Below are 26,279 nucleotides of genomic sequence, written 5' to 3' on the forward strand. Positions count from 1 at the left end.
TTTTTTTTAATTTTATTCACATACTCAATTTTCATTTTAATACTCTAGCTTACAATCCCATTAATAACCCCAATACAAGTTTATAATATATTTTGCACATTAGTTATTCTTATAATTTTATTTATTTTTTTTCTTTAATTTTTTCTTTATTTATGTTATTTTTCCTCTTTAGTCGAGTATCATATTTTCTCTATTTAACTTAGTAAATATATATTTTTAAATATTGTACTCCCTCAGCCCCAACTAAGTTGGTACAAAACTTTTGGTCACGGAATACTTATAATATTCTCCTTTACTCACATCTTGTACGAAGTATAGGATTATGTAGACATTTTGTTAATTACGAATGTCGTCAGATACGCAACATGCAGGGGCTGTACTAGGTTATACAAGGAATTTTATTTGAAATAAAATTTAAAGTATAAAACAAATTGAAGAATTCCGTGAAGAATTTTGGAATAATCGTAAAAGGAAATACATACCATTTTTTATTGTTCATGTAGGGTAAAACTGTGAAGAATTCTGGAATATCGTCGTAGAAGGACACATTCTTCATTGACGTAGTCATATTGTTTCTTTCCGTTGTTGACAAAGAGAAGGTTTGGAAGATGCAGTTGGTTCGAGAGGAGATACACTAAAGTATTTATTTTGTGTAGTTGTAGTTATTATTGCTTTTATTTATTGATTGGTATGTGAAAAATATTTGAATTCTTTGTAGTGTTGCTAAGCCCTAACTGTACAGATTTTTTTGTTTTTTAATACTATCATTGAAGTCAATTTATTAAATTCATCAAATGGTATTAATAAATGATTACATTAAACTGTTGTTGTTTGTTTTACATTATTGTGTATTAGATTGTTTTGTTGTGTTACATGTTAATTTTTGAGTTGTTATCATGTTATCGGATTTTTTTAATTTTTTAATTATTAATAAATAATATAAATTCCAAATTAGAATATCTTTTATTTTCTTACATGTATGATTAATTTAATTCTTATAAATTCTATATCATATGAGTGTTATTTGGTCAACAAATTTATTTGTTTTGATTAATACAATCCATGTTGTAATTGGGACTACTGCCGGTTTGAGTTAAAAAATTTAATAACATATATATTTTTATTTTATTCACATACCCAACTTTCAATTTGATACTTTAGTTGTCATTCCAATTAATAACCCTAATTCAAGTTTATAATATATATTTTGCACATCAGATATTCTTATATACTCCCTCCGTCCACGAATAGGAGTCCTGTTTTTCCATTTTGGTCTGTCCACGAATAGGAGTCCCGGTTCATAATTACTATAAATGGTAAAGAGACCCCACATTCTACTAACTCATTCCACCCACATATCATTTAAAACTAATATATACAAGTGGGACCCCTATTCCACTAACTTTCTTCCACTCACTTTTCTTAACATTTCTTAAAACCCGTGCCGAATAGAAATGGGACTCCTATTCATAGACGGAGGGAGTAATTTTTATCTTTTTTTTTTATTTATTTATCTTTTTTTTTCTTCTTTTTTGTATTATCAATTTTCTCTATTTAACTAAGAATGTCGTCAGTTGCGCAACGCGCAAGGAATATACTAGTGGTAATATATATTCCAGTTCTGTGTACGTAAATCAAAGCCCCACCCTCTCTTTACAAACAAGAAAATTAACAAGCATATATTATCAAATAAATGAATGAATCCAACAATGGAAAAACATATCCACCCATAATCCTCATGCATGCACTGAAATAAGAAATATAAAATTAAACGCGAAAATATTAATCAAACGGTACTTCTAGCGCAACTAGTAATCCTAGTGCAACCGCGATTGTAGGGGTTGGCCGCCTCGTGTTGGCGGCAATTGTAGTAGGATTTTCCTTTCTGATTGCAAGGAACCTTGTTCCGGGCGAGGGCCCCATAGCTGATGTATCCGGCCGAACCTAGGTACCGTCGGATAGGGTCATCCATCTTCATGTCTTGATCTATGTGGTCCATGGAATCTGCCACTAGTCCCTTTCCCATACCATAGGATCCGGTCATTCCAGCGTAGAAAGGGTGTTCAGCAGCGTGCGCCGCTGTGGCTAGGGAGGCTAAGGCTGCCGCTAAGAAAATTATATGCACTTGCAAACTCATTATATACACTAGATTGATTTGCAATGAAATAAAATTAAGTTTTTAGGTTGTTTTATCTCTTTCGTTTGTTGCGCTTTCTATTCTTTTTTTTTTTTGAGTTTGATTGAAGGGTTTGGTTATATTTAGGTAAATTATGAGGAAAATAATTGTGGCTAACCGCAATTTTTGCGGTATGGAAATGGACCGCTAGACATAACTTTAGGTTCCATTTGTTTATAGTAGTTATATATTTTATCTTATTGCCATGTTATATGGTTTATTATATCATGAGGTATAGACCCAATGGAGTGAGACATTTTTGTCGAAACATCATGGAAAACTTGTGTTTGGACTTTGCATGGAGTCAAGTCAACGCATATTCGAGATCCATTTTATCAATGTTCTTTTTAAATTAAATATTAGCCATGTAACCATGATATTACTTGGACAAGAGAGTGTCACGCCCGCATTTTCTAAAGATAGAAAACATGGTTGATCGCGACTAGGGGAGGGTTAAAGGAGCGGGGAAGAAAAGGGGAAACAACGAAATATACTCGACCAAAGCTCGATGTTATAGGAAATAGCTCAAATAAAAATCAGAGTATCACTTCAATAATCAACAAGTCGAAATGAATATTATCTCAATAATACATGAAATCAAAAGAAATATTGTTTAGCGAAAGCATTCGAGAGTAGAATAATATTATGTGTGAAGACATATATATATTCAGAACTATTTATTTGCTATCTTCTTCACTTTCATGCTCAACATCCTCCGCGCTCGTCACAGCTCAACCTGCAAATAGGGAAAACATATGCAGGGATGAGTATTTGATGCACTCAGTGAACTTATGCCAAAAATATTTTCATAAAATAAAGTCATGTCAAGCCATCTTTAAGTGTACTCGGGTTTTATTTTAAAATCTGCCGATAAACACTAAAATTCTTTCAACTTTAAAAATGGCGATCGGCCGATCTACTATGATCATCAACTATCACATACCAAATCTGAACCATCATGTGAAACGAGAATGTGGCCACAAACTCGATCACTGGACCGGCCGACCCGAAAGACGGCTCACGATCCCTATCTGTGTACACTAGCCTGAGTAAGAGCTCACCCCTTAGTCAAACCCGAATTCGTTAACTATCAAATTCTAGAGGGAATTAAACCCAATAGACAATCAGATTGGCAGCTCCATCAAAAAATCAAAATATGGCAAGACATAACGCATTTGCAACGTATATACATCATTCATCATTTTGGCAAAATAATTCAAAATATATTAAAAGAAAAGTCTTTAACTTGTGTTCCATTTCGTTCTAAAAAAACATGTGCGAATGCACCCATTGATTCAATGTACTCCGGACAATATTCCATTTTATTAATATGGCCCAAATACCATATAAACTCCAATCCATCACCTTAACAACACAAGGCCGAAACAATTAATCATAAACTAATCCAATTTCTCTTCTTCCTTCACCATCAAACGGATCCTCTCACACACACAAATTCCTTCCTACCTCTCTCACGCAGTTTGCGTCGCCACCACCTCTATATCTCTTGCCGGCAGCCGACTTTTATTTCCGGCGCAGCCTCCATCAAAATCACAGCGGCTTCAGCACCATCGCCGGTCTCCGGTCACACCGCTGCTCCGCCCGTAAGAAACCACGCCGCCGATGTCGTGACGCAGCAGGAGCTGCTGCTGTGCACGCCGGAAACCGCTGCCACTGATCGGTCTCCTGTCGCAATCGTTGCTGTCCCAGCTCGCCGTTCAGCATCCTCGCCGCTGTCCCTCCTTCGATCAACACCCATCAGCCTTATCACCAAGAGACAAGCTCGCTGTCCCGACTCCTCTTATCCGTGGCTGTGCGCGGTCCAGCCCGGAGCCGACGCCCCTCCAGGCTGCTCCTTCATACTCCCACGTCTCTTTCTTACATCTGACATCTCCATCCCCATCGATCTCTCGCAAGTCGCACCTTCTCTGTCCTTCTCTCTCGGTGGGGCCGCTGCACTCTACTCCTCTCTTTTCCCTCGGTCAGAACGCAGCGCTGCTGTTCGGACCCGTCGCCGGCACTGCTGCTGCTGTTCGCCTCCCTTTCCAGCCACTGTTGCTCGATCTCGCCATTACCTTCTCCTATTCCCGTCGTGAGCGCTGTCACCCCGAGCCCTCTCTCTTTGATCAGCCAGCCACTCGCCGCGACATTGCCGCCGCCGCTACACTCTATGAGTGTCATCAGCCTGCTGCTCCCTCTCGCTGCCCGTCACTCCTTTCTCTCTTTCCTTTCGTCTTTCTTCGTAATGGCTTGTCAATTGTGGAGTATGAAGTAAGTCAATTTTGTAGAGAAAGATAATGTAATTGAGGTATTAATTTGGCTGACTTTTGGTTGCAAAAGAAACGTCCATATTTGAAGAGCAAAAGTCTCAAGCTGAATGAAGAGTCGTTTGACTCTGGGAGAGAAAGACAAAGATTTGGGCTCAACAATTTTATTTGAATTCACATAAAATATAAGTAAATCGTTGTAGTTCAATTTGGCTCAAATAAATGGCTTCCAATTGGGCTAAAGAGAATAGAATCATTATTAGGCTCAAAAGATTTTTATTTGATTTGGACAAGCCCAAACACGAAAGAAATTCCTCTTGCTCGTCAATAAAAATTTTAGTCGTCGAAAAAAATCAAGGATTTAAAGAAAGAACAAAAATCAGCTTTGAAAAAAATTGGCATCCTTTTGAGGATAACATAAGGATACAAAAAGTCGGGGTGTTACGTAAAGTCCCTATATGGATTGAAACAAGCGTCGTTGCATTGGTACTTGAAATTTGATAATGTGATGTTATCAAATGGGTTCAAAATCAACAAATTCGACAAATGTGTCTACATTAAGAACACTGATTATGGTTATTGAAGGAACTGCAGCGGAAGCGGTTCTTACGTGGGATTATCATAATTTAATAATTATTAATCGAGCAAATAAATCACATAATAATCAGATCTATTTAGCAGATTATTTAGACAAAATCTATTCACGTAATTCTCACATGTATCATGCTCATAACTTGAATTAATCATGCTTTAAGAATATTGAAACCTAAAACATGCTTTTCTACGGAGCAGAAATAATACCTAACTAATTCTCCAAAGAATTGATGATGGCTAGCAGCTTCTCCACGTGACGCTTTGAATACTAGACCACGGATCTTCTCTCTGGTTCCCGAACTGTACTCCAATATCAGTGTGGATTGATCTCACCAGAATACTAGGACTTAAATAAAGAAGATAGAAATTCTACTCCATGGAGGAGAAGGAAAAATCGCCCAACTCCTATTAGGGGGGGACGAAAATTTGAGAGGAAAAATAATGTGTTGTGTTATTTTTCTCTCTTTTATTCTCCTATTAAGTTCCTTTTGGGCCCAAACAGGGATCTATGGAAGGTTTTGGATATGGGCTCATCCAATTTATTTTTTTACTAATTAAATTGAACCCACAATTTTATATAAGCTTTAATTGGAATATTATGAGCAGCCACTACAGAAGTAATATTGAACTCTCCCCATCCAAATCCGAAATTATAAGTGACCCGAGCTATATATATATATATATATACATACACGTTGACTTGACAGTTCGATTCATCTTTTGGAAAAATATGTTGTAGATAAATATGAGATGAAGTGAAGAAATAAGTGTGGAAAGAAGGTATTATTATTGATATATTTTTGTACAATTTTCAATCATTTTATGTAACTCTCATTCTTTTTTCCAAACCATTACATCAGCTAGATAGTATTTGGCAATGGTGAAATTTAATGTTAGTTTTCTACTTATTCAGCAGTTAAAACATGATGAAAAGAGAGACGACCTTGCCTTTACAGGGATATAGAGGAAACCAAAATATAATTAATATTGAAATGGAGCAGTCAATGATAATATGGATAAGAACATTATACTATATATGTGAAGGACCTACAAATACATGGCTGAAAGAAGCAATATTTTTGTATACATGCACTGATTCTAATTAATTATTGGATGCTTTACTACGTATAATCTCGCCTCTTGTCTATTCTCCCGCCGTCTTCCTCCACTTCAAGCGGCAGCGGATGAAGGATTCTAGAAACATTGAGCTTTAGTAAAATTTTCTGAAAATACTATATTACCTATGAGGCGTTGCAGCCTTTGAGCACCAGGACTCGGCCTAAGCTTGCTCCGGTTTCCCACCCTCGAGCAGCGAGGTTTTCCTGCACACCAGCCACCAGGCGTAAAGCCCCCCTTTTTCCTCCTGAGTAAATTAAGGTCAATCTGGTCCAAAACTGGATCATCCGTTCTGAATTTACGTGCAAATGGAGCATCGCTAGCAATCATGTCTGCTGTGTCATTGACGGAGAGTGTGTGAGGATGCTGTTGTGGGGGGTTATCCCACGATATATAGTGCATGTCGTGGTTGACAACAGTCGGCACAAACTGCGGAGCATTGCAGATGACGGTTTGGAAATAACCTTCTGGGGAGGAAACAAAGTTTGAGTAATACATCAGCAGGGTTCTTGGGAGATTATCCCAGCCCCATATGCAGTACTCGACAAATGTACGTGATAAGATCATCCAAGCTGAGCCTAGAATTTGCATTTGCTTATTATTAAGGATATAATTACTGATGACAAAATCTAATTCATTTAAAGTATATGCATGAGATTTAGAAATCTGGGAGGTTGAGGAGCCCCCTCTTTGAATCGCAAGCCCTGCATAATACAGATAACCTCTCCAAACAGAGGCTGGTATGTGAAACGGAGGATGATTAAGTAATAATGTTATGTGCATCAAAACAACGTGTGCATAAAAACAGAAACAAAATGGATTTTCCTTTGCTTTCAGCAACCACAAAATCAATACTGGGAGGAATAAGTTGCAAATTCCTGCATCAATAACTTTTAACACATGGCTGCAAACAAGCAAATCGACGAGATGTTTGGCTACTGCATACATGATAGCCTATCAAATTTGCTGCTACAAGAGTCCGTCCATCAAGAAATTAGTAAGGTGATAGTTATGCAAAAATGATAGAGTAGACAGTTAATTTTTATTTCCTACAATATTTTAGCATTTCAGACCTAATTGTGGTTTAAGGAGACTCTTGTAATTAAAATGACAATTCCATAATCTCCAGATTGTCAACAAAACCTAATAATCTCATTGCTTTAACATTAAAAAACACTAGCTAAATTAAGATGGTTTTCCACAACAATCAGAACAGACCAAAATATCATAGTTTCAAGAAATCCAAGGAAGATGAGGACTAAAGACCAATGAGCACCATTAATTTTTGAGTTGATGGAATCTGATGGATAAACTAACCAGTGAACAATTTGAATGCTGTTGGTAAATTTCTTTTGGGTCCAACAGCGAATACGTCAGATTTGGTTGTCTGATAAAGTCCAGGATCAATAATCAGTGGCATTGCCCTCTGAGCACTGTAAGAAAACCAAATAAATATGATTGGACTTTAAGCAGTCTTTTCTGACCAATAAAAGATAAGCCCAAACAAGTGCGATATAGAACTCACGCTTTCCAGCCTAAGTCGCTAGTGTGTTCTACAAAATTGAGATCTCTTTTCAAATCAGCAAATGTATCGAGGAGATCTGCAAGAAGGATTTATCATGTGCATGAATGTCCGCTATCCAGGTAAAGTGAAATGGCAAATTTACAAAAGACTTGCAGTGTAACTGGAGATAAAAGAAAAAATAAACTCACCATCCTGAGTCACCAAAGGATAATCTGAAGCACTGAGATTTATAAACCAATCCCAATCTTTAAATCTGTTTAGAAGAATGGCACATGCGTGAAGGGTATTGGAAACCATTGTGGGACCCCTATAAGTGACCATATTTGATCTGTTATTTACAATAACATTCCCAACCTTCGTAAAAAGTGTGTGGTTCACCACCCGAGATGTTAGTTCCCATCTCTCATCTAAGGGTGACTCGAGATCTAGATGAACAATATAATAATTCCATGGGTGATACAAAGCATGAAGAGTCCTCCAAAGTTTGTCCACATCACCTTTTGATCCAGAAATCAAATAAGCAAATTTTGGAAGAGGAGGAGGAACAAGTGGAGGAGCTTGATTTATTTTTGACTCAACAAAGCTAGAGCCATTGGATGTGAGACGAGAAGGGAATATTGAGAAAATAGAATTGATTGTGTGCAATGAGGACACAAGGCCCATATTAAAGGAGGTTGCCAGAAGGAAAACACATACTAATGAACTTATAACAAGAGGGAACACCCACTTCTTCTCCACACTCAAGTACCCCATTGCAAAAACGTATGATCATGAAATCCAGTGAGATATTCTCATCACCATTCATTGGTTGTGTTCTGACGGATTCAACTACTTGCCCAGCAGAGGATTAAATAATAATGTGTGGATATCTGATTCCTATTGTATTGTGAAGCAAAGGTTCAATGAAGGACCAACACTTCGATTGAAATTCGCAGAAGGTGCTTCAATGATTTATGAGAAAAGCTGTTGAACTGGAAAACCTCTTCACCAGAAAGAAAGAAAGAAAGAAAAAAAAGAACAAATCAGTAACCAGGGACAAATAATTTGATAATGCTCACCATAAATAAAAAGAGTTCTGCTACATAAACAATTAATCACTAATCTAGCACATTACCAAATATACAATATTCATACACGCATAATTCCTAAACAAAAGGAGTGTTCGCCTAATTATAGTTATCTACGCACAAAGAAGTAAGAGAAGGGCCAGGAAGGCAGAAATACAACATCTGAAGCTTCAAACTTAGGCCAAATCCTAAGTAAAACAAATAATATAGCAATATCAATGTATTTGCGGATTTCTATGGCATCCGAGGGGAGCTCCAAATATGAAGTAAAAGAGTATTACAAGATCGCAAAAATCACAGGAACTAATCAAACAACGAAGCTGTAAACTAAATCAATAACATTAAATCCAACAATAGACGTAAAAAATAAAAACAGACTATTCAATTTACAAATATTACCAAACTATCCCAATCATGCGAAGCACAACCGGAACAATTGCATGGAGCTGAAATGATTTAAGGCCAAAAACCAAAATTTCTTAAAAAAAATTCAAATCAGAGCTAGCGCGAGTGTAAAATACAGAAATTCACGCACAAATTCATATGAATTAGAAGCAATGAGAGAATCGCAGACCTGTGATTGAGTGAGAAAGCAGCATCAAAACGGAGAGTTTCAAATATGAAGGTCACACTTATCTCAAACTGCGGTGAATGTGTGAGATGTTAGTGTGTCTTGTGCGTGTAAATTCTGTTGCCGTTTTGATGGAAGGAAAACGAGAGATAGAGAGAGAGTAGAATAATGAAAATGCAAAATTAATGAAATAATAATGGTGGGTTATGCTTTAAACTGACCGCCTCTTTCTAACCTAATTACGTGTCGAGCTGCTTAATCGCCACCCAACCACCACATCTTTATTTATTTTATATAATATTAATTAATATTATAAATTTGTTCTTTCCAACACAAGAATCTTAGAGCATCTTCAATGGTGTAAAATGAGAAGGTATTTTTTTCATTTATATTCGCAAAAAAATAACTATACCTTCTTAAAAGTAATAAAATTCGAGTGAAGTAATTAATAACCTAATTAATAACTATATTATCAACAATAATAATATAAATTATTTCAACAATTATTTATAATTAATAATAATTAGTTATCAACAATAATAATATTTTTTATGATTAAAAATAATTATAAATTATTTCAACAATATTTTTATAATTAAAAATTATTATTTATCAACAATAATAACTTAAATTATTTCAAAAATATTTTTTATATATAATAATAATTATTTATCAACACTAATAACATCTTTTATGATTAAAATTAATTATTGATCAAGAATAATAATCAATTATTTCAACAAATTTTTTACGATTTAAACTATAATTAAAAATAATTATTTATCAACAATAATAGTATTTTTATGATTAAAATAATTATTTATTCAACAGTAATAATTTAAATTATTTCAACAATATTTTTCATAATTAATAATAACTATTTGTCAACAATAATATTTTAAAACATTTCAATATTTTTTATAATTAAAAATAATTATTAATCAACAATAATAATTTAAATTATTTCAAAAATATTTTTTATAATTAATAATAATTATTTATCAACAATAATAATATTTTTTGATAATTAAAAATAATTATTTATCAACAATAATAAAATTAAATTATATCAACAATATTTTTTACAAATAATAATAATTATTTATCAACAATATTTTTTATAATTAATAATAATTATTTATCAACAATAATAATTTTAATCATTTCAACAATATTTTTTATAATTAATAATAAATATTTATCAACAATATTAATATAAATTATTTCAATATTTTTTATAATTATAATGAATTATTTATCAACAATATTAATTTAAATTATTTTAACAATATTTTTTATAATTAATAATAATTATTTAACAACAATAATAATATTTTTTATAATTAAAAATAATTATTTATCAACAATAATAATACAAATTATTTCAACAATATTTTTTATAATTAATAATAATTATTTATCAACAATAATAATATTTTTTTATGATTAAGCCCGGCAACCCGAGTGGGTTGGCCCGAACCCGAACGGGTTAGCCCGATTGACATCCTTAATGTGGCATATACTAGAAAATGAATTCGGAGTTGAGTTTGGTTTTGTTGATTGAAGAATGCCCAATATTGCATATACTATATGTTTCTGTTCAAAAGCAAACACTATTTTCCTTTTAAGCTTTCAACTCAAAACACATTTTCAATCTTCGAAATATTACCATTAAATATTAGCTACAAAATTCAAATTGATCTAATTTACATATTAAATTATAAATTTATATTTAAAAATAAGAAAACTCAATCCTGGATATTTATATACAGATTTCAAAATCTGCCAATTTTCAGTTGAAATCCCATAGATGGAAATAAAGAATTTAATTAAGAAAAGTGGGCAGATCTTGTATTCGCGGAATAAAACAAGAAGTTCGGAAAAGTTAAGCTTTTGGAACCTTATATTCCTATAATAAATATATATCATGCTCTGAGAAAGATTAACTGCCAGAGTGAGAGTGAGAGAAGTTATACAATCAAGAGCACACTTACTGCACTAGAGAGAAAAATGGACTGCAGTTTTGGTTGTAATGGTAATACAGTACATAATCAACAACAACAAAACCAAATTTTGAATACTCCCAACTGCACGACTATATCTGTGATAGGATTCTTCAAATCACCCTCTAAATAATAGGGTGAGGTGAGGACATACATAAATGTCAATATCAAACGAACAAATAGATGAAAGAAACATACAGGAGAAACAACTCATACTAATACCTCACCATATCCTGAAGGCACTCAAAGAAGTGTGAAATATTGATCTTTTCTTTACCAGAATAAATAGCTTCTGCACTTCCACCATGTTCTCCCTGAGCAGCCATTTCCACAACCATGTACAGCTTTTTCAGGGGCATCTGGAATCACACCAAACCAAATATTAAATGGAAAGCCTCAGTCCGGGTTTTACTACTAAGACATGGTGATCTTATATTGCATTTCGTTACAAAGTATGCCAACTTAGACTTACATCATTCAATGCCTCTGCAGCAGACTCGACATCATCACTAGAGAAAACATTAAGCTGCTGTAACACCTGAGAGGGAAGATGCAAGTACGTCAATAAATAAACAAAATAAACATGTAGGAGCTTAAAAAAACTGTCAAATAGAAGCAGGGCTGGTGGTTCGAAATATTGTTAACGCCTGTATTCATTGTCTCCCCACCTCAAGTAAATATCAGGGAAAATCTCTTGCGTACAACAAAGAGAGGAAGCATCTGAAAATATACCTTTTTGGCATCTTCTGTCTTCAGCGTTGGAACATTGTAGGTCACTGAGAATGAATCTCGAATACCAACAGATTCGAGAAAATTAACTTCGCTTGTTGTCCCAATGACAAGCACTTTTTTCCCCTGCGTAGTATAACATAAATCTCTGAATTAGTCTATCTAAAAAAGTAATACTCCATCCATCCACCCCTTTTTAGGTGTCCACAAAAAATAGTTCCGTTTCATAAATGGAAGCTTTCTCATACACTTTACCCACTTTTTCTCCTATCTTTCCTACTTATTCCCTTTCCCTCTCCTACTTTATCTATTTTTTCTCCCCTCTCTCTTTACCAATTTCTCATTAAAACCCACGCCGTCCACAAATGAGACTATTTTTCGTGGAGGGTGTATAGAAGTTACTCCCTCGTTCCGCTATTAAATGTCTCATTTTTACTTTTTCGTCCGTCTGCCATTAAATGTCCCATTTCACTTTTACTATATTTGGTAAGTGGACTCTACAACCCACTAACTCATATCACTCACATTTTATTATAAAACCAATATATAAAAGCAGACCCCAATTCCACTAACTTTTTCTTCCCACTTTACTTTATAAAGTCAAACAATTTCTTAAAACTCGTGCTGATCAGATATGGGACATTTAATCATGGACGGAGGGAGTACATTTTTCTTTTCTAAAGTCAAACTCATGGTGGCATTTTGATCTATTATTGGTATACATGCATTCACTGCATTACTATCAACTGGTTTAGTTCTGATTCTGAATGTGAATCTAATAGATCTAGAACCACTTTAGTAATTTAATCCTTAATCGATAATTATAAAAAAATAAGATAGGAATAACACAACAATACATCATTTGCTATTTTCTTATTGTGATATTAAAGTTCATGGTGACAACCATGCTTTCAAGATCTTCAAGTATCAATATAAAACCATAAAATGTAAATCAACAAGAGAAACCAAACTCTAGTTCAGTCATGCCACCAGAAATCAGTGTCTGGTTCAATAAAATATGGTACAAATTTCAGGAAATAACAATCCTGGCAACAATGATGATTTATTATAGAGTTAATAGAATTTTCAAAAGAGAGACTACTTAGACTTCCTCTGATATCACATTCAATCATAAATGCAGAACGGCATGGGAATGAAACATCATACTCCCCTCCATCCCATTAGAATAGGCCTCAAGCTCCAAGCATGGATATTAAGAAATGAGTAGTTTATAATAAAATAGGAGAGATAAGATAATTTTAATTGAGTGTGTATTTGTCCAAAAGTAGGAGAGAGAATTAATAAATCAGGTGAGAGAGAAATTAAGTTAGTGGGGTCAAAATGGCATACGGTATAATTAATGAGTTATATTTGGGGTTTTTGTTATGTGTTGAATTCCATTTTAGGTCGTGGCCTATTGAAAGGGAGTATAATATAGTATCATCTAAAAATACATTGATACAAGGCATCAAAAGAGCCAGAGCCTATATTCTCCATAAACAAAGTAGTTGGACAGTGACTTAAGGAAATTAAGAATATGAGCAATATTGCAAGCAGCAATTGTTCTGCAATGTCATAACCAACAGTTGGACAAAAAAATGTACCTTTGGAGGAAGCCGCTTCAGAAGCACCAACAATGTTTGAGAGATTAAATTTGAAAAGCGAGGGCCAATTGCAACATACTCCAGTAACCTACAAAAATCGATAAACGTAAATGGATGAATGAGTGCTGACTGCTGAGTGATCCAATATCATTCATCTATTTTCTAACTTTACCTTTCGATGTCATCAAGGATAATTATGCTTAATGGCGATCTATAAGCATCTTCAAATACCTACAAGGAAAAGCATACGTAAAATACTCCTCACCAAATGCATATGAGTAATACCATTAAAGCACTAGGGCTGCACATGCTCATGAGGTATACAAAATGACATACTGGTGACTGAGCTCAAGGGAGCTATTTTCTTTGCATATATAGCTAGCATATTATATTGAATTATTGAAAGGCAGTGTCTAGAGAGGGGCACTGAAAAAAACCTTAACAATTTGAGCACATTTTGTAGGCTCGCTGAGTCCAATCATTGTTTCAGCAGATATCTAGCAATAGGCCAGGTAAAGGAGGCGAATTAAGAAGATCAATAACTTACTATTTGATAACTAGATAATATAACACAAAGTAAAAGTACTTACAATCTTCACATAAGGGAAATTGCTTTCAATGCCCACTGTTGCTGCCATTGCAGTCTTACCGCTGCACAGAAAAAAGAGAATTTACAAAGTACTCGCACTTCACAAATCAAGGGAACCAGAAATTTACCTTCCACTTGGGCCCTCAAGAAGGCAAGTAACAAGAGGACTTCCTTCACTAACTTTAACTTGTTCAGCTAAAAGCATGGTTCTTCGGTATATGTGTTCATGTCTTGTCCCACATTCCACAATGCCATTTAGTCTGTGAGAAACCGTGACCAGCAGTCAGATGGAGAAATGTCACACATTCCACAATGAGATTCCATGTTACAAGAAATTTGAACTCCTTGGAATTCTATCACAGTAAATACAACCATGAAACAACTTCTTTCTCTAGGTATCTGGATATACCTGCAACGTTCAAGGTCATCTGTTGAAGCTCCAAATGCTGGAACCACTTCTTGAACAGCATTCAGAAAATCTTCCATGGTTACTTTTATATTTTCTTCATCGACGGGTTTCGTAAGATCCTCCATATTTAGTTGCCTATTCAAAGCATAAGAGACTGCACTTTTTACTACACCTTCTAGCTCTGCTCCACTGTAATTCTTTGTCCGAGCGGCTGCATCCACAGAACATTTTATGTTCTTAACAACTTCAACAATAATTTAGACAGAGCCATATACAATCACGGACATGGATCGATTGAGATCCCATGCTTATTGCATTAGCTTTGGATTAAATCTGTTAGTTTAACATTCATCTCACACTTAAAGTATGAACAGTCAAACCTTATTTTATCATTATACACTAGTGAATCCACACAATGACCATTGATATTGATACATGACAAACCATAAATGGACTAGTTGTGAACAAAAATCATGTAAATGAATAGAAAACAGTTACAGAAACAATACTGTAAAGTGACTAAGGTATTGATGTGCAAATTGAAGAAGAGTACCGAACTTGACAACTCTACAAATTTTTCCATTAAATCTATCTACAACTGAATAAAATGCACATGATCATTTGCAATACATGGGAATGCAAAAAGAAGTCAAAACTAAGTGTTAGGGTATTTCTATTTTAGGTAAGAGTTAGGGTATTTAATCAATATATTAATGTTAATTAAGTGTTCCCTTATTAAGTGATCTCTCATTACACTTAAAATACTAATTTAATTACACTAAAAAAATCAATCCCAAATTTATGACCTAAAATGAAAAGTGTGAGTAACACGGGACGGAGGGAGTATTAAGATGAATGAACATATGGCTAATCCGTAAGTCCTACGGCCGTAGTTCTCAAACAATGAGCATAATAAGTATAAGCGCTATCTCATTCAACATAAAGTAAGACAAGCAACCTTCGATACAGAATTTCAAAATGCTCCCTTTTTATTAATCATTTTAATGAAAAAAACATAAGATTTCATGGGGGAAAAAGAGCTTGGTTATCCTTTAGTTATCAAAAGTGCACGCATATTATCATAAAATATACTCCAGTATTCAACTTATCATAGAAAATGAATATAAGCAATTTGCCATAATTAAATGTCCATGCATACACTCGTAATGGTATTTCGACTCATTATTTTAAAGAGTCCATGCTTGTCCTTTTCCAATCTACTTGACTATCAGAAATAGTAATTCTACTTTCATATCTTACCGAATATCAGGCTGAAGGAATCATGAATTAGGAAAAAAGCCAGTAAAAAGTGTTGCAAGCCAATCACATACCAAGCTCTTCCAAGTTCACATCCGGAGCAATAAAAGAACTTTCTTTCATTTTGCTTGTATGAATTTGAAGAATCTGTAACCGGCCGTTTTCATCAGGAAGGCTTATTTCCACTTGGACTTCCAAACGCCCTGGCCTGAAAATAATGAGCCAAACTAGGACAATGCTGTTTATTTGCACTGGATCACTCCTTTTTTTCATAGAGGATTAAGACTATCACCATCCCACACAAATGAATAAGAGAATCCACATTTATTTACCTCATAAGAGCTTCATCAAGCAAATCTTTCCTGTTTGTCATTCCAATTAGCAAGACATTATTCAGAGATTCGACACCATCTATCTAAAACAGTAAGTGAGAGTTAGTCAAACAAAGATATTAGCAGCAACTAATACTGAAATGACTTATCAACTTGAACTAAACCATAAGTACCTTTGTTAGGAGTTGGTTCACAATGCTGTCGTGCACACCAGTCCCATCTCTAGTTGAACCTCTAGACTGACAAATTCAAACCAAAAGAGTTGAAATGAGAAAGCACCGACAATGAAACACCTAGTTAGGAGCTAAAAATTTTATTATGTCACATATTGGGAGTGAGGAATGTTAAGCACCACTAAAAAACCAATTCATGTGCCACATGTGTTCAAATCAAGAGTGGGTGTTCCAAATCATATTAAAAATTGGGGCGTCTGGAATGAAAATTGCAAAATAGTTCCACAAAACGGTAAGTTCACAGAAGTCAGACACTCATATGGCCACCTAGATAATCAGTACACAAATAGGGAAGACACAAGAAGTACTAATATGACTTCTTTTCATCCTCTACCTTACAAATCGCATCAATCTCATCAAAGATGATTATATGCAACTCACTTTGATCACCTGAAAGATGAAGAGATAAATGAGCCAATAACAAAGAATTTATAGACTGTTGCCGTAAAAGAGTCACTAACCTTTGGTTCTTTGATCTTGCTCCGCATCAGCAAATAGATCTCTGACATTCTTCTCAGTTTCACCAACGAATTTGCTCAACACTTCAGGACCATTCACAATCTAAAATTCCAGATTTAACCAGTTTCAAAAGGTGAGCAAAACATTACATAAGGGGGCACGGTACATAATATTAGGATTTACAATTATACCAACAACCAAGGTAGCCTCATGCCCTCATAGACAATGCAAGGTATCCTTCTAGAACAGAATCAAAGACAAATACAGGTGGGGAGCAATTAATACACATAAACTAGAAAACATTAAGATGGTTATCAAAAAATGGAATTCACATTTAAGCATAATCATTGATTCAAGAAGAATAATGGAAAGATGCTTGAAGCATAGGTTTCTAAGTTTTATGAAACAGACATTTGGCTTTTTGTTATCTTTTTGTAATTGCAAGATTTAAAAGACCACACCACAGTGGACTTAAACTTGAGACCTTTGACCTCACATATTTTTCTACTTCTCCTTATAGTAACTTATGCCAGTACGTTAGGTTATCTGGTACAAAAGAAAGTATGGGTGATGCAACAGAAAATTACAAAATGCATTCTGGTTCCTGTGTCTTACTAATTGCAATAAAGTCTGACAGAATAAATTAGATATTTGCACAGAACAAAAGGAGTCCCATCCAACAAGAACCAAAACCCGCAGAGCATGTGAACATAAAGCATAGCCTGTGCTTATACCTTGGGTTCCTTTCCATTCAACATTTTCCCAATCTGCCGAGCCATTAAAGTCTTCCCAGTACCAGGAGGTCCATAAAGCAGCATTCCTTTGACATGCTTGATGCCAAGTCTAAGAAGGGCATCAAAATTACAAGCCGCAAAATAAAGTTGACAAAAACCAAAAGTTGAGCCTTTTCTCTCAATCATGAATACACTTCAACTTCACAAGAATCAAGAATATGAACATTACTTTGAAGTCACATGCGCAGGGAAAACCCTTGAGGCAAAAGCTCTTCTGAATATATCAGCAAACTCAGCACTCAAACCACCTATACCAAATGACTGGAGATTGAACTCTTTGTGCCTGAAGATGTTGCTGTTAGCAGTTTCACTCTGGTTGACAATCTGCATTACCTCAGCAATTCATCATTAGCTGTATTGAAATTTAAATAGGTGATATCAGATAAAGGCAATAGCAAAGTCCAAAAGGTCAAAAGGAAACCTTTATTCCACTTGAACTTGATGCTTCATATAAAATGTATGTGTCAGGTGTAATCAACCCCCTCTCCATACCATGAGATTTCTCGTGGCCATCAATAGTGGCTTGGTTGACAGTGAAGATATATCCATTACCATGATACTCAAATGTTACCCTTTGCCCCGCTGTCATAACCTACATAGAGAAAAACTATTTTCACAGTTTTGTAGATGGTGTAAACAACCATATAAGGATGGATCTTTTAAAATATATAATTTCTGAATGTCCATTTCTCTCTTCATTTATAAAATTATTGATTTCAAATTTGTATGCTTACATGATTGTGTAAATGACATTAATATAGAAGTCAGTTGAGACTTGAGAGGATTGTATTTTGACAACAACGAAATATAAGTTCCAGGGAAATACTGTAGCCAAAATAGCTACTTTCTGTAAAATAATAACTTTAGCAGTTCTAGCATATTTTGTGTTTTATTTTAGTGCTTTATCTTTTCTGGGATTTTAAAGAGGAGGTAGGGGGTAGGGATATCATGTGTAGACATTTCTTCTACTATATTTACATTTTTCTAAATGGAGGAAAACAAACCTCTTTTAAAGTAAAATGCATAATGAATTGTAGTGGTTCCTCTACGCCTAAGACACCAGATATTTTAAATCCTTGACTTGCAGATTACTAAGCCAATTGATGAATAGAAATCCTGAGACATTGAAAGCTAGCTAGAAAATCATAGTTCTCAATTGTTTTATCACACCGGTTTAATAGCTTATTTCTAATATGAAAGAGTTGCACCCTGCATCACATTTTACATTACTAAGGGATGTAACTCTAAAGACTTGAAGATCCAAGGGACGAAAATAAATGTTGATTAATCAAAGGTGACATAACACTGACTGAAATTGAGGTACTGTTTCCAGTGAGGAAACATCAAAACAAATATAATTTGAAATGAGAAACAGGAAGAGTGCAAACTGCAAGTTCAGCAACAACTAACAAGTACAGAAATTTAGAGACACCACTTTCTCACACAGCAAGCTCCAAAAGTATAGATACACTAGCAGATATATACACACGAAGAACATATTGCAGCTACTACACATGTATATTATATATGAGGCAAGAAATATAGCTCTTACCTGGTTCATGAATCTCTTGCGGATCTGCTTGGATAAAAGAACAGCATCCACCTACGTGTAAATTGGTAAAACAATGTCATTGATCAGATGCACCAAAGCAATGTGAAATTGATAGAGAATATAAACATTCCACTGTATGGAAGTACTAGTGTACAACCACATTATAATCAAATAAATATGCTGAAAAAATCTCATAGATTGAGTGACGTGGAGAAGTAGGCAAAACCTAGAGAATAAAATGATAAAAAAGGCAGCTTGTAAAAGGTAATATACATGTTCATCTCTTGCGCCCTTCTTCACAAACTCTAACTCAAGTCTCAGCATTGTAATGCTGAAATCTTCAGGAGGAATGAATCTAAAATGTCCAGATTTAACTATCAGAATAAAAGTTATTAAATAATAATTACAGTGACTGAAGAACCAAAATCCATTACCGACTAACCGACACTGTATCCCCAGTGGAGACTTTTGCATGGCGACGTTGAATGGCATTTAAACCAATATGTCCAGAAGGAATGCCATCATGTCCAGTATATTGAAGTTAAGGCTAAACAATTATATTATGAGAATATCCACCATCTCATAGTATTAATTCACAAATTAGTTCCCATGCCATGCAAACAAACTACCAATGGAAGTATTAGAGTTGGGCCACTCACCCCTTAAAAGGCCTTATAAGGGGAAGGGTTATCTATACTTTTATAGATAAGCTAGAATCATCACCAAGTTGACGTGGGACAAGATTTAAGTGTTTTAACAGGAAGTAGATAATCTGAAGCAAAACTATAAGAATAGCAGCTACAACATCAATATCAATGAAAGAGTTAAACATACATTTGAATCACATACCACTAGAGCTTCCAAATAATAATGACATTCAGCCATTGGGAACTAAATTACCCAAACGGTGGAATTACACCAGTTATTATCATAGCAAAAATTTCTAGTGTGCGACCAGCTAAGCAATATCTTATTGTCTGTATAAATATAACACTATTCAAGAGATTAAAAAAAATAAGTTGATACGCACTATCAGCTCAGACCAGTTACTCATGTGAACCTCCAAACGACAAATGCAACTCAATGTTGAAGCAACAAAACAACAAATCAATTAACAAGTGTTCAGAATCTGATTAGGAAGAAGAGGTTCTCAGACTAGAACAATTAGCAAATACTCCATATAACCAATTACCATTTTATCCAAATCACAAGCCACAAATTCTTATCACTTAGCCTAAATATGAAACATCGAAACACAAAGTTGTAAAAAAAATAGTTTAATGACAACACCTACAGCACAATTGGACGGTATACAACTCTGCATAACCACGTATAAACTCCAAACTCCATCACGTGTTCAAATAAAGACGGAAAATGAAAACAATCATCCACTGTCAATTCAACAGTTCGAAGTTAAAAGAAATGCTAGCTCGATATAAAAGGATATGCAACAGAAAGCACAAACACGTCGCCGATCAAAGCGTAGTAGGCGTTCCCCGATCCAGGTACAACGAAATTCCGGAGATCGGCGGGGGAGCAGTAGGCGAAATTGGTGTAAGCGAGATCTTTCGCCGGGGTATTCGTCACAATCATCGTCGGCGAGTGTGCTATGCACAGGACATAAAAATTTTAAATAATAGATATAAAATATAATAAATATAAAAAAATTATGAATTCAAAGCAATGTGAAAATTTAAAAAACATAATTATACTTATCTTGTCTTACTCTAATTGGAGAATTTACTACTCCCAAATGAATGAAATATCTATACAATTTTAATTTATAATCTAAGTGGAGTAAAAACAATAAATACTAATGACAAAGAAAAGATGTGTGACTATGATAAAAGAGTATGTGTTAGAAAATATGTGTGAGTAAAAATGTTTATTGACAGTGCTATGGTAGTCATTAATCCAAATAAAAGGTAAATCAATATATAAATTCAATAGCTTAATTAAAAAAATTAATTTGATAAATGTATGGAATATTAAACATATCCACATTAAATATATGAATAATTTAAATAATAAAAATTTGAACTTCTTTGAGAAGTCAAGTTAGAAAATTAGTACTATCCAATAATCACATTTTATACATAGTCAAAGACTAAATGAATTTAAAAAATTTAAGACTTCATTGAGAAGTCAAGTTAGAATATTTGTATTGTCTAATTAGTTGATTATTTATTTCTTTTATTTAATTTAAAACCATAGCATAACTTTATATACAGTCAAAGAATAAATGAGTTTTTGATATTAAAAAGAATAAATTTCTTACTTCCTGCCACATATACGTATAAAAAGTAAATATAGATAATATTTTATACATTTTTGTTGTTTTGAGTAATGTAACAATTTACACTTCTTTATATTAAATAGTTATACAAACTTTATAAGTTAGATTTAATTTTAATTATATATAATTTAATTTTATTCGATAATTTAATCTAAAAAGTTAGTAATATTATTTAGCTTGTGAAGCATCTCCAAATTGGCAAACAATTTTTTATACAATTTTAAATCTGATATGAGTGAAATAAATAAAATATAATAGAGAACAAAAATGAGATAAAAATATTTATATTTATAAATATACAGATAAAAACCCAATTTAGAGAAGCAACAATTTACGAAAGCCCAAATATTCAAAATTGAATCATAAAATAACAAATGGAACGATTTTTGTAATAGGTTTTTCTCACGGCCCAACTCAATCATAAGCAAAAGCCCACACAAAAAAATAAATTGAGAAGCCCAATCTTGTATAAACTATGAAACAGTACAACTTCTCATTTTAGTATTATTAATTATAGGCCCATACGATCTTTCAAACATACTTACATAACTTATTAAACTAAATACCAGCAGCAGCGTCGCCGCTTCCTCTGCATCTCCGACATCTCTCTCGTCGCCTTATCCGCCAGCGGTCACCGCAGCCATCGCTGGATTCCAAGTAGAACCAAACCTGTTATACAGCAATCACAAAATCAGTCCACAAAATGCAGATTCTAGTCCATCTATTTAAAAGTGTTTCAAATCTTCTTCAAGAAGTTTGCATTTGGTTGGACCATTTGAGAAGCCAATAAGAGCTGCATTTTTTTATCCAATAGTTGCCATTTCACAAAATGACCAAAGGGTAAACAAAATAGGTCTTTTCACCAAACTGTCACTTTAGATTAGTAAGATTGGAGCTAAATACCTATCTCATTTTAGGTTTAGAGTACCCTTGCAGATGGTTTTAGAATGAAATAAATTGCGATTTCTTCATCCTAGGTTTAGTTAGATTAGAGCATCCGTCCGAACCACCTTTATTCAATTTTAATTCTATGTTCTTCCGCTAGACATGCACTTACACTATTTATGCATCTCACCATTCTATTATTCAATTTAAAGTACTTAAATTACTAAAACATTTCTACAATATTCAAATGCATAAAAAATACACAAAGCACTATAACAAATTACTTAAAAGTGAAAAAGTAAACAATTAAAATTCTAGAATTAAAAATTGAATAATTAAATTCCTAAAATTAAAAAAACCAACTACTCGTGCGAAATTTCATTCAATGTATTTGACTAGGTCTTCTTGTAGTTCGATGTGGGCTTTAGTGTCGCGCATTGTCAACCTTCTGTGGCTCCTCTCGCGTACCATAATATGTACACCCCAACGTGGAGGAGACTTTGCGGTTGAGCTTCCGGCTTCATCCTCATTGAAAAAGTTAGTCGCCCTCGGCATAGGTTTCATAGGCGGCAAAGTATTATTGATAGTATTCTTGTTATTCGCGCTCCACTTCTGCAACAATCCGGTCCATATCGTAGGGATCCATTTTTGAATTTAGAGAGAGTGTTTGAGTGAGAGGGGAAGATGAAGGTGAGCTGTATGGAAAAATATGAGTGTGATGCATTTTTTATTAGCATTACAACTACTTGCAAGTATACAAGACAGAAATAGTATAGCAAAAGATTGCAGACAAAATATCAAACATAGAGAAAAATATCACAAATTGTCTACCTTATACTAAGCTTCTTCTACTATTCGGAGAAAACAAAGGGTTTTTTATTTTTGAAAGTAATATTGTAAAAGCTACAAAAGCAAGTAAAGATTGCAAACAAAAATACAGAGATAAATAGATGAGACAAGAGAATTCGAGGGATGTGCTTTCACTGGTATAGTTTATAAAAATTCCAACTACAACAACCTAGTACAGTTCATAATTCACTAGATTGAATCACACATTTATTGTCCATGTGGTACAAAGTGGATTACGGACAGTAAGGACATCAATCCTAGATTAGTAACTCCTAAAGGCTCATAAGACCTTTTATGTTCTCACTCTTAATTAACAGTGCCGTTTTAAGGGAAGCTAACTCTAACGCCAACTAAGCTTTTCTAACTTGCAAACCTCCTCTCACGATTATGTTGCAAGCCAATAGATCATCACAGAATGTGTCACTCAAACGTGAAGCAATTATCCAACACTTAGAATAGAAGCGAAGTAATGAACAAAACGGATATAAAATAAATAGAAATTGTATAAACCAAAGTCGTTACTAACACATCCCTAGAATTCTATGAGTTTAGTTACACATAATGGAATAAGCTAAATACATAGTTTGTGGGGAAAACAAAGAAAACATAAGTACTAAAATGATAGAACCCAAAGGGTAAATCTTGTACTCCCTCTGTCCGCGATTAGGAGTCCCGGTCACTTTTGCGCACCCGTTTTATAAAAATAATAAAAAATAGTTAAAGTGGAGAAATGGTAAAGTAAGAGAGAGAATAATGTTGACAATCATTATTCTCTCTTTTACTTTACCATTTCTCCACTTTAACTATTTTTTATTATTTTTATAAAATAGGTGCGCAAAAGTGACCGAACTCCTAATCGCGGACGGAGGGAGTAGCCTTGATCTTTTATTGATTCCACACTTCAAACTCCTTTGATCTTGATGAACAATGGAAGGAACTCTCAAATATTATACTCTGGAAATTATTCAGCAAAAGGTTCCTTTGATGAAGTTCTAGGGGGTATTTATACATAGGGTCGAATTTCCTTGATATGGTAAATCCTTCTTCTAATATGGAAAGTCTTAGAGAGAAAATATAGCAAATTTGTGCGTCGTGTTTTCCGAGCAGGCTGCTGCAAATCATCCCGAAGCTTCTGTCTCTTGATCAGCGGTCGCTGTAAATTATTCCATAGCTGCTGGATCTCGGAGAGCGGTCGCTACGCACTTCCCAGCGATCGTTGCCCGTGTTCTTCTATTCAGCTCATTTTCCAAAAGTGGACCGCTACATGATCAGCAATTGATGGCTGAGAGGCAGCGGACCGCTGGCTGGCTTGAATACTCTCGATTTCCATCTTTGACTTTTTGCTATCTTTTTAGGCTCCAATTTGCACATTTCTCACAAAACACGTCAAAATACCAAAATAGATAAAAAATATGCAAATAATAGATAGACATGTGGTGGAACTTTGATACTCAAAACAGACCAAATAGTGGCCTTAAAACAGTGCAAAATTCGAGCGTATCAACTTGGACAAACTTAACTCTTTGTTGTCCTCAAATAAAACACAAAAGAAACACAAATAGACGCACGGATTGCACAAGGACTAGACGTCGTAATTGCCTCAAAATATGGAAGAAATAGATTAAGCATGAATTAACGCAATCAAATCAAACAACGCTTATTAGGGCACTTTCATTACTAACTCGTATATTACCTTGGATGTTAGAGTTTGTATACTGGAAATCACCTTCGAGTGATTGAATACTGTAAAAACTCTTGAATAAAACAGATTATTTTTGTTATAATGTTGTTATGTTTTACATTTAATGGTTGTTATTTTACATATTTAAATGTATAAGAAACATTAACAAAGTCTAAGTCTTTGTTTTAGTAGACCGGTTGTGGGCGACGTCCACTTTAAGGTAACACGGTCAGTTCTGAACAAAGAAAAAGAAAAATTTCACAACCCAGATAGGCTTAGACTACCTATCGTGAAAGGTTGCAATGCCAATCCGCATAATTCTAAGCCTTAGTGAAATAAGATGACATTGGTATGGTATAGCACTAAACGGATCTAACAACAAGACGTGTCTTTATGCAATCTACTGAAAGACGAGGTCTTGATAAATATTTATTTCTTAATCAATATATGTTTGCATTGAGCATACGGTATTGACAAACACGGATTTTGCATGTTTTTAAGGGCTAGATTTGACTCGTTTTAAATTCCAATCATGCAAATTATGTTCTTAAATTGCATATGTTATACATTTGGTATTTTTAATGTGTTTGTTGACAAATGATAGAAAAAGAGAGCTGCGGCTGTATTTCGAGTGGGAGCCCTTCGTGGGCTATTTCCCAGACTCGAGATGGCTTCACATGGCCTCGCTCGTGACTTTGCTTTCCAAATTTAAATTAGGGTTTCCTAACCCTTTGAATTATTTTTGGAAAGTTTTCAAGATTAATTTAGAATTAAGATTTGAATATATCTAGCGGATTTTATATATTATATAAGATTTGATTTTGTATTAAATCATGGATTAATTATAGATTTTATCCTTATTTTATGAATTTGTAGGGATTTAATTCCTAGATGAATCCTAGTTAAATTTGGATAATGATAATCTAATTTTTATTTATATCCTATGGATTAATGTAGATTCATCCCTAGACAAATCCTAGTTGGATTTTGATAATGATAATATTATTTTATTCTTATCCTATGAGTTTTAGATAAATTTTAGATGGATTTGGATAGTGATTATATAATATTTTGATTCTTATCTTATAGATTTATATGGATTTATTCCTAGATAAATCTTGGATAGATTTGAATAATTATAATATAATATTATCTTATTCTATGGATTTATTCCAAGATAAATTCTAGATGAATTAGGATAAACATTTATATTAATTTATTTTATCGTATGGATTTGAATAGATTTAATTCTATTAAGACAAATCCTAGATGGATTAAAATAACTATTAAT

At 34.0% G+C, this 26,279-nt stretch overlaps 2 protein-coding genes across 4 annotated transcripts; both read right to left on the reverse strand.

Moving 5' to 3' along the window:
- Nucleotides 1–5,998: 5,998 nt before the first annotated feature.
- Nucleotides 5,999–9,481, reverse strand: LOC125216075 (beta-glucuronosyltransferase GlcAT14A-like). Of its 3 annotated transcripts, none has more exons than XM_048117694.1 (5): nt 9,320–9,481; nt 7,867–8,649; nt 7,679–7,754; nt 7,471–7,586; nt 5,999–6,731 (listed from the first exon to the last, which is right to left on the reverse strand). In XM_048117694.1, exons 2-5 carry the CDS (start codon nt 8,429–8,431, stop codon nt 6,232–6,234), a joined length of 1,257 nt encoding a protein of 418 aa, XP_047973651.1. In that variant the 5' UTR covers nt 8,432–8,649; nt 9,320–9,481; the 3' UTR covers nt 5,999–6,231. The 3 variants fall into 3 exon arrangements, with proteins under 3 accessions (XP_047973651.1, XP_047973652.1, XP_047973650.1); XM_048117695.1 differs by having other exon boundaries at nt 5,999–6,620; nt 7,867–8,660; XM_048117693.1 differs by having other exon boundaries at nt 7,867–8,660.
- A 1,805-nt stretch (nt 9,482–11,286) lies between these two features.
- LOC125209543 (vesicle-fusing ATPase-like) lies at nt 11,287–23,013 on the reverse strand. Its single transcript, XM_048109144.1, has 23 exons — nt 22,927–23,013; nt 22,140–22,242; nt 20,725–20,884; nt 19,712–19,807; nt 19,551–19,632; nt 19,278–19,328; nt 18,147–18,317; nt 17,895–18,049; nt 17,666–17,774; nt 16,934–17,033; nt 16,807–16,862; nt 16,413–16,478; nt 16,240–16,322; nt 15,982–16,115; nt 14,651–14,861; nt 14,370–14,501; nt 14,243–14,303; nt 14,090–14,149; nt 13,825–13,883; nt 13,653–13,740; nt 12,052–12,174; nt 11,792–11,857; nt 11,287–11,678 (listed from the first exon to the last, which is right to left on the reverse strand). The coding sequence occupies exons 1-23, from the start codon at nt 23,011–23,013 to the stop codon at nt 11,535–11,537; spliced, it is 2,397 nt and encodes a 798-aa protein (XP_047965101.1). The 3' UTR covers nt 11,287–11,534.
- Between the last annotated feature and the right edge of the window lie 3,266 nt (nt 23,014–26,279).

Source organism: Salvia hispanica, chromosome 3 (assembly GCF_023119035.1).
Source record: "Salvia hispanica cultivar TCC Black 2014 chromosome 3, UniMelb_Shisp_WGS_1.0, whole genome shotgun sequence".
In the NCBI taxonomy this organism is placed as follows: Eukaryota; Viridiplantae; Streptophyta; class Magnoliopsida; order Lamiales; family Lamiaceae; genus Salvia; species Salvia hispanica.

What these genes read in the sequence shown, in the direction of transcription:
- LOC125216075 (XM_048117694.1), bottom strand. Translation starts at nt 8,431, where the DNA reads ATGGGGTACTTGAGTGTGGAGAAGAAGTGGGTGTTCCCTCTTGTTATA. An exon ending in TCCTTTGGTGACTCAGGATG is followed by an intron (nt 7,755 to 7,866) that starts GTGAGTTTATTT and finishes TCCTTCTTGCAG; the next exon opens with ATCTCCTCGATACATTTGCT. An exon ending in AGCATTCAAATTGTTCACTG is followed by an intron (nt 6,732 to 7,470) that starts GTTAGTTTATCC and finishes TGCAAATTCTAG; the next exon opens with GCTCAGCTTGGATGATCTTA.
- LOC125209543 (XM_048109144.1), bottom strand. Translation starts at nt 23,013, where the DNA reads ATGCCGAGGGCGACTAACTTTTTCAATGAGGATGAAGCCGGAAGCTCA. An exon ending in GATGACCTTGAACGTTGCAG is followed by an intron (nt 14,502 to 14,650) that starts GTATATCCAGAT and finishes GGTTTCTCACAG; the next exon opens with ACTAAATGGCATTGTGGAAT. An exon ending in AGACAGAAGATGCCAAAAAG is followed by an intron (nt 11,858 to 12,051) that starts GTATATTTTCAG and finishes CTTCCCTCTCAG; the next exon opens with GTGTTACAGCAGCTTAATGT.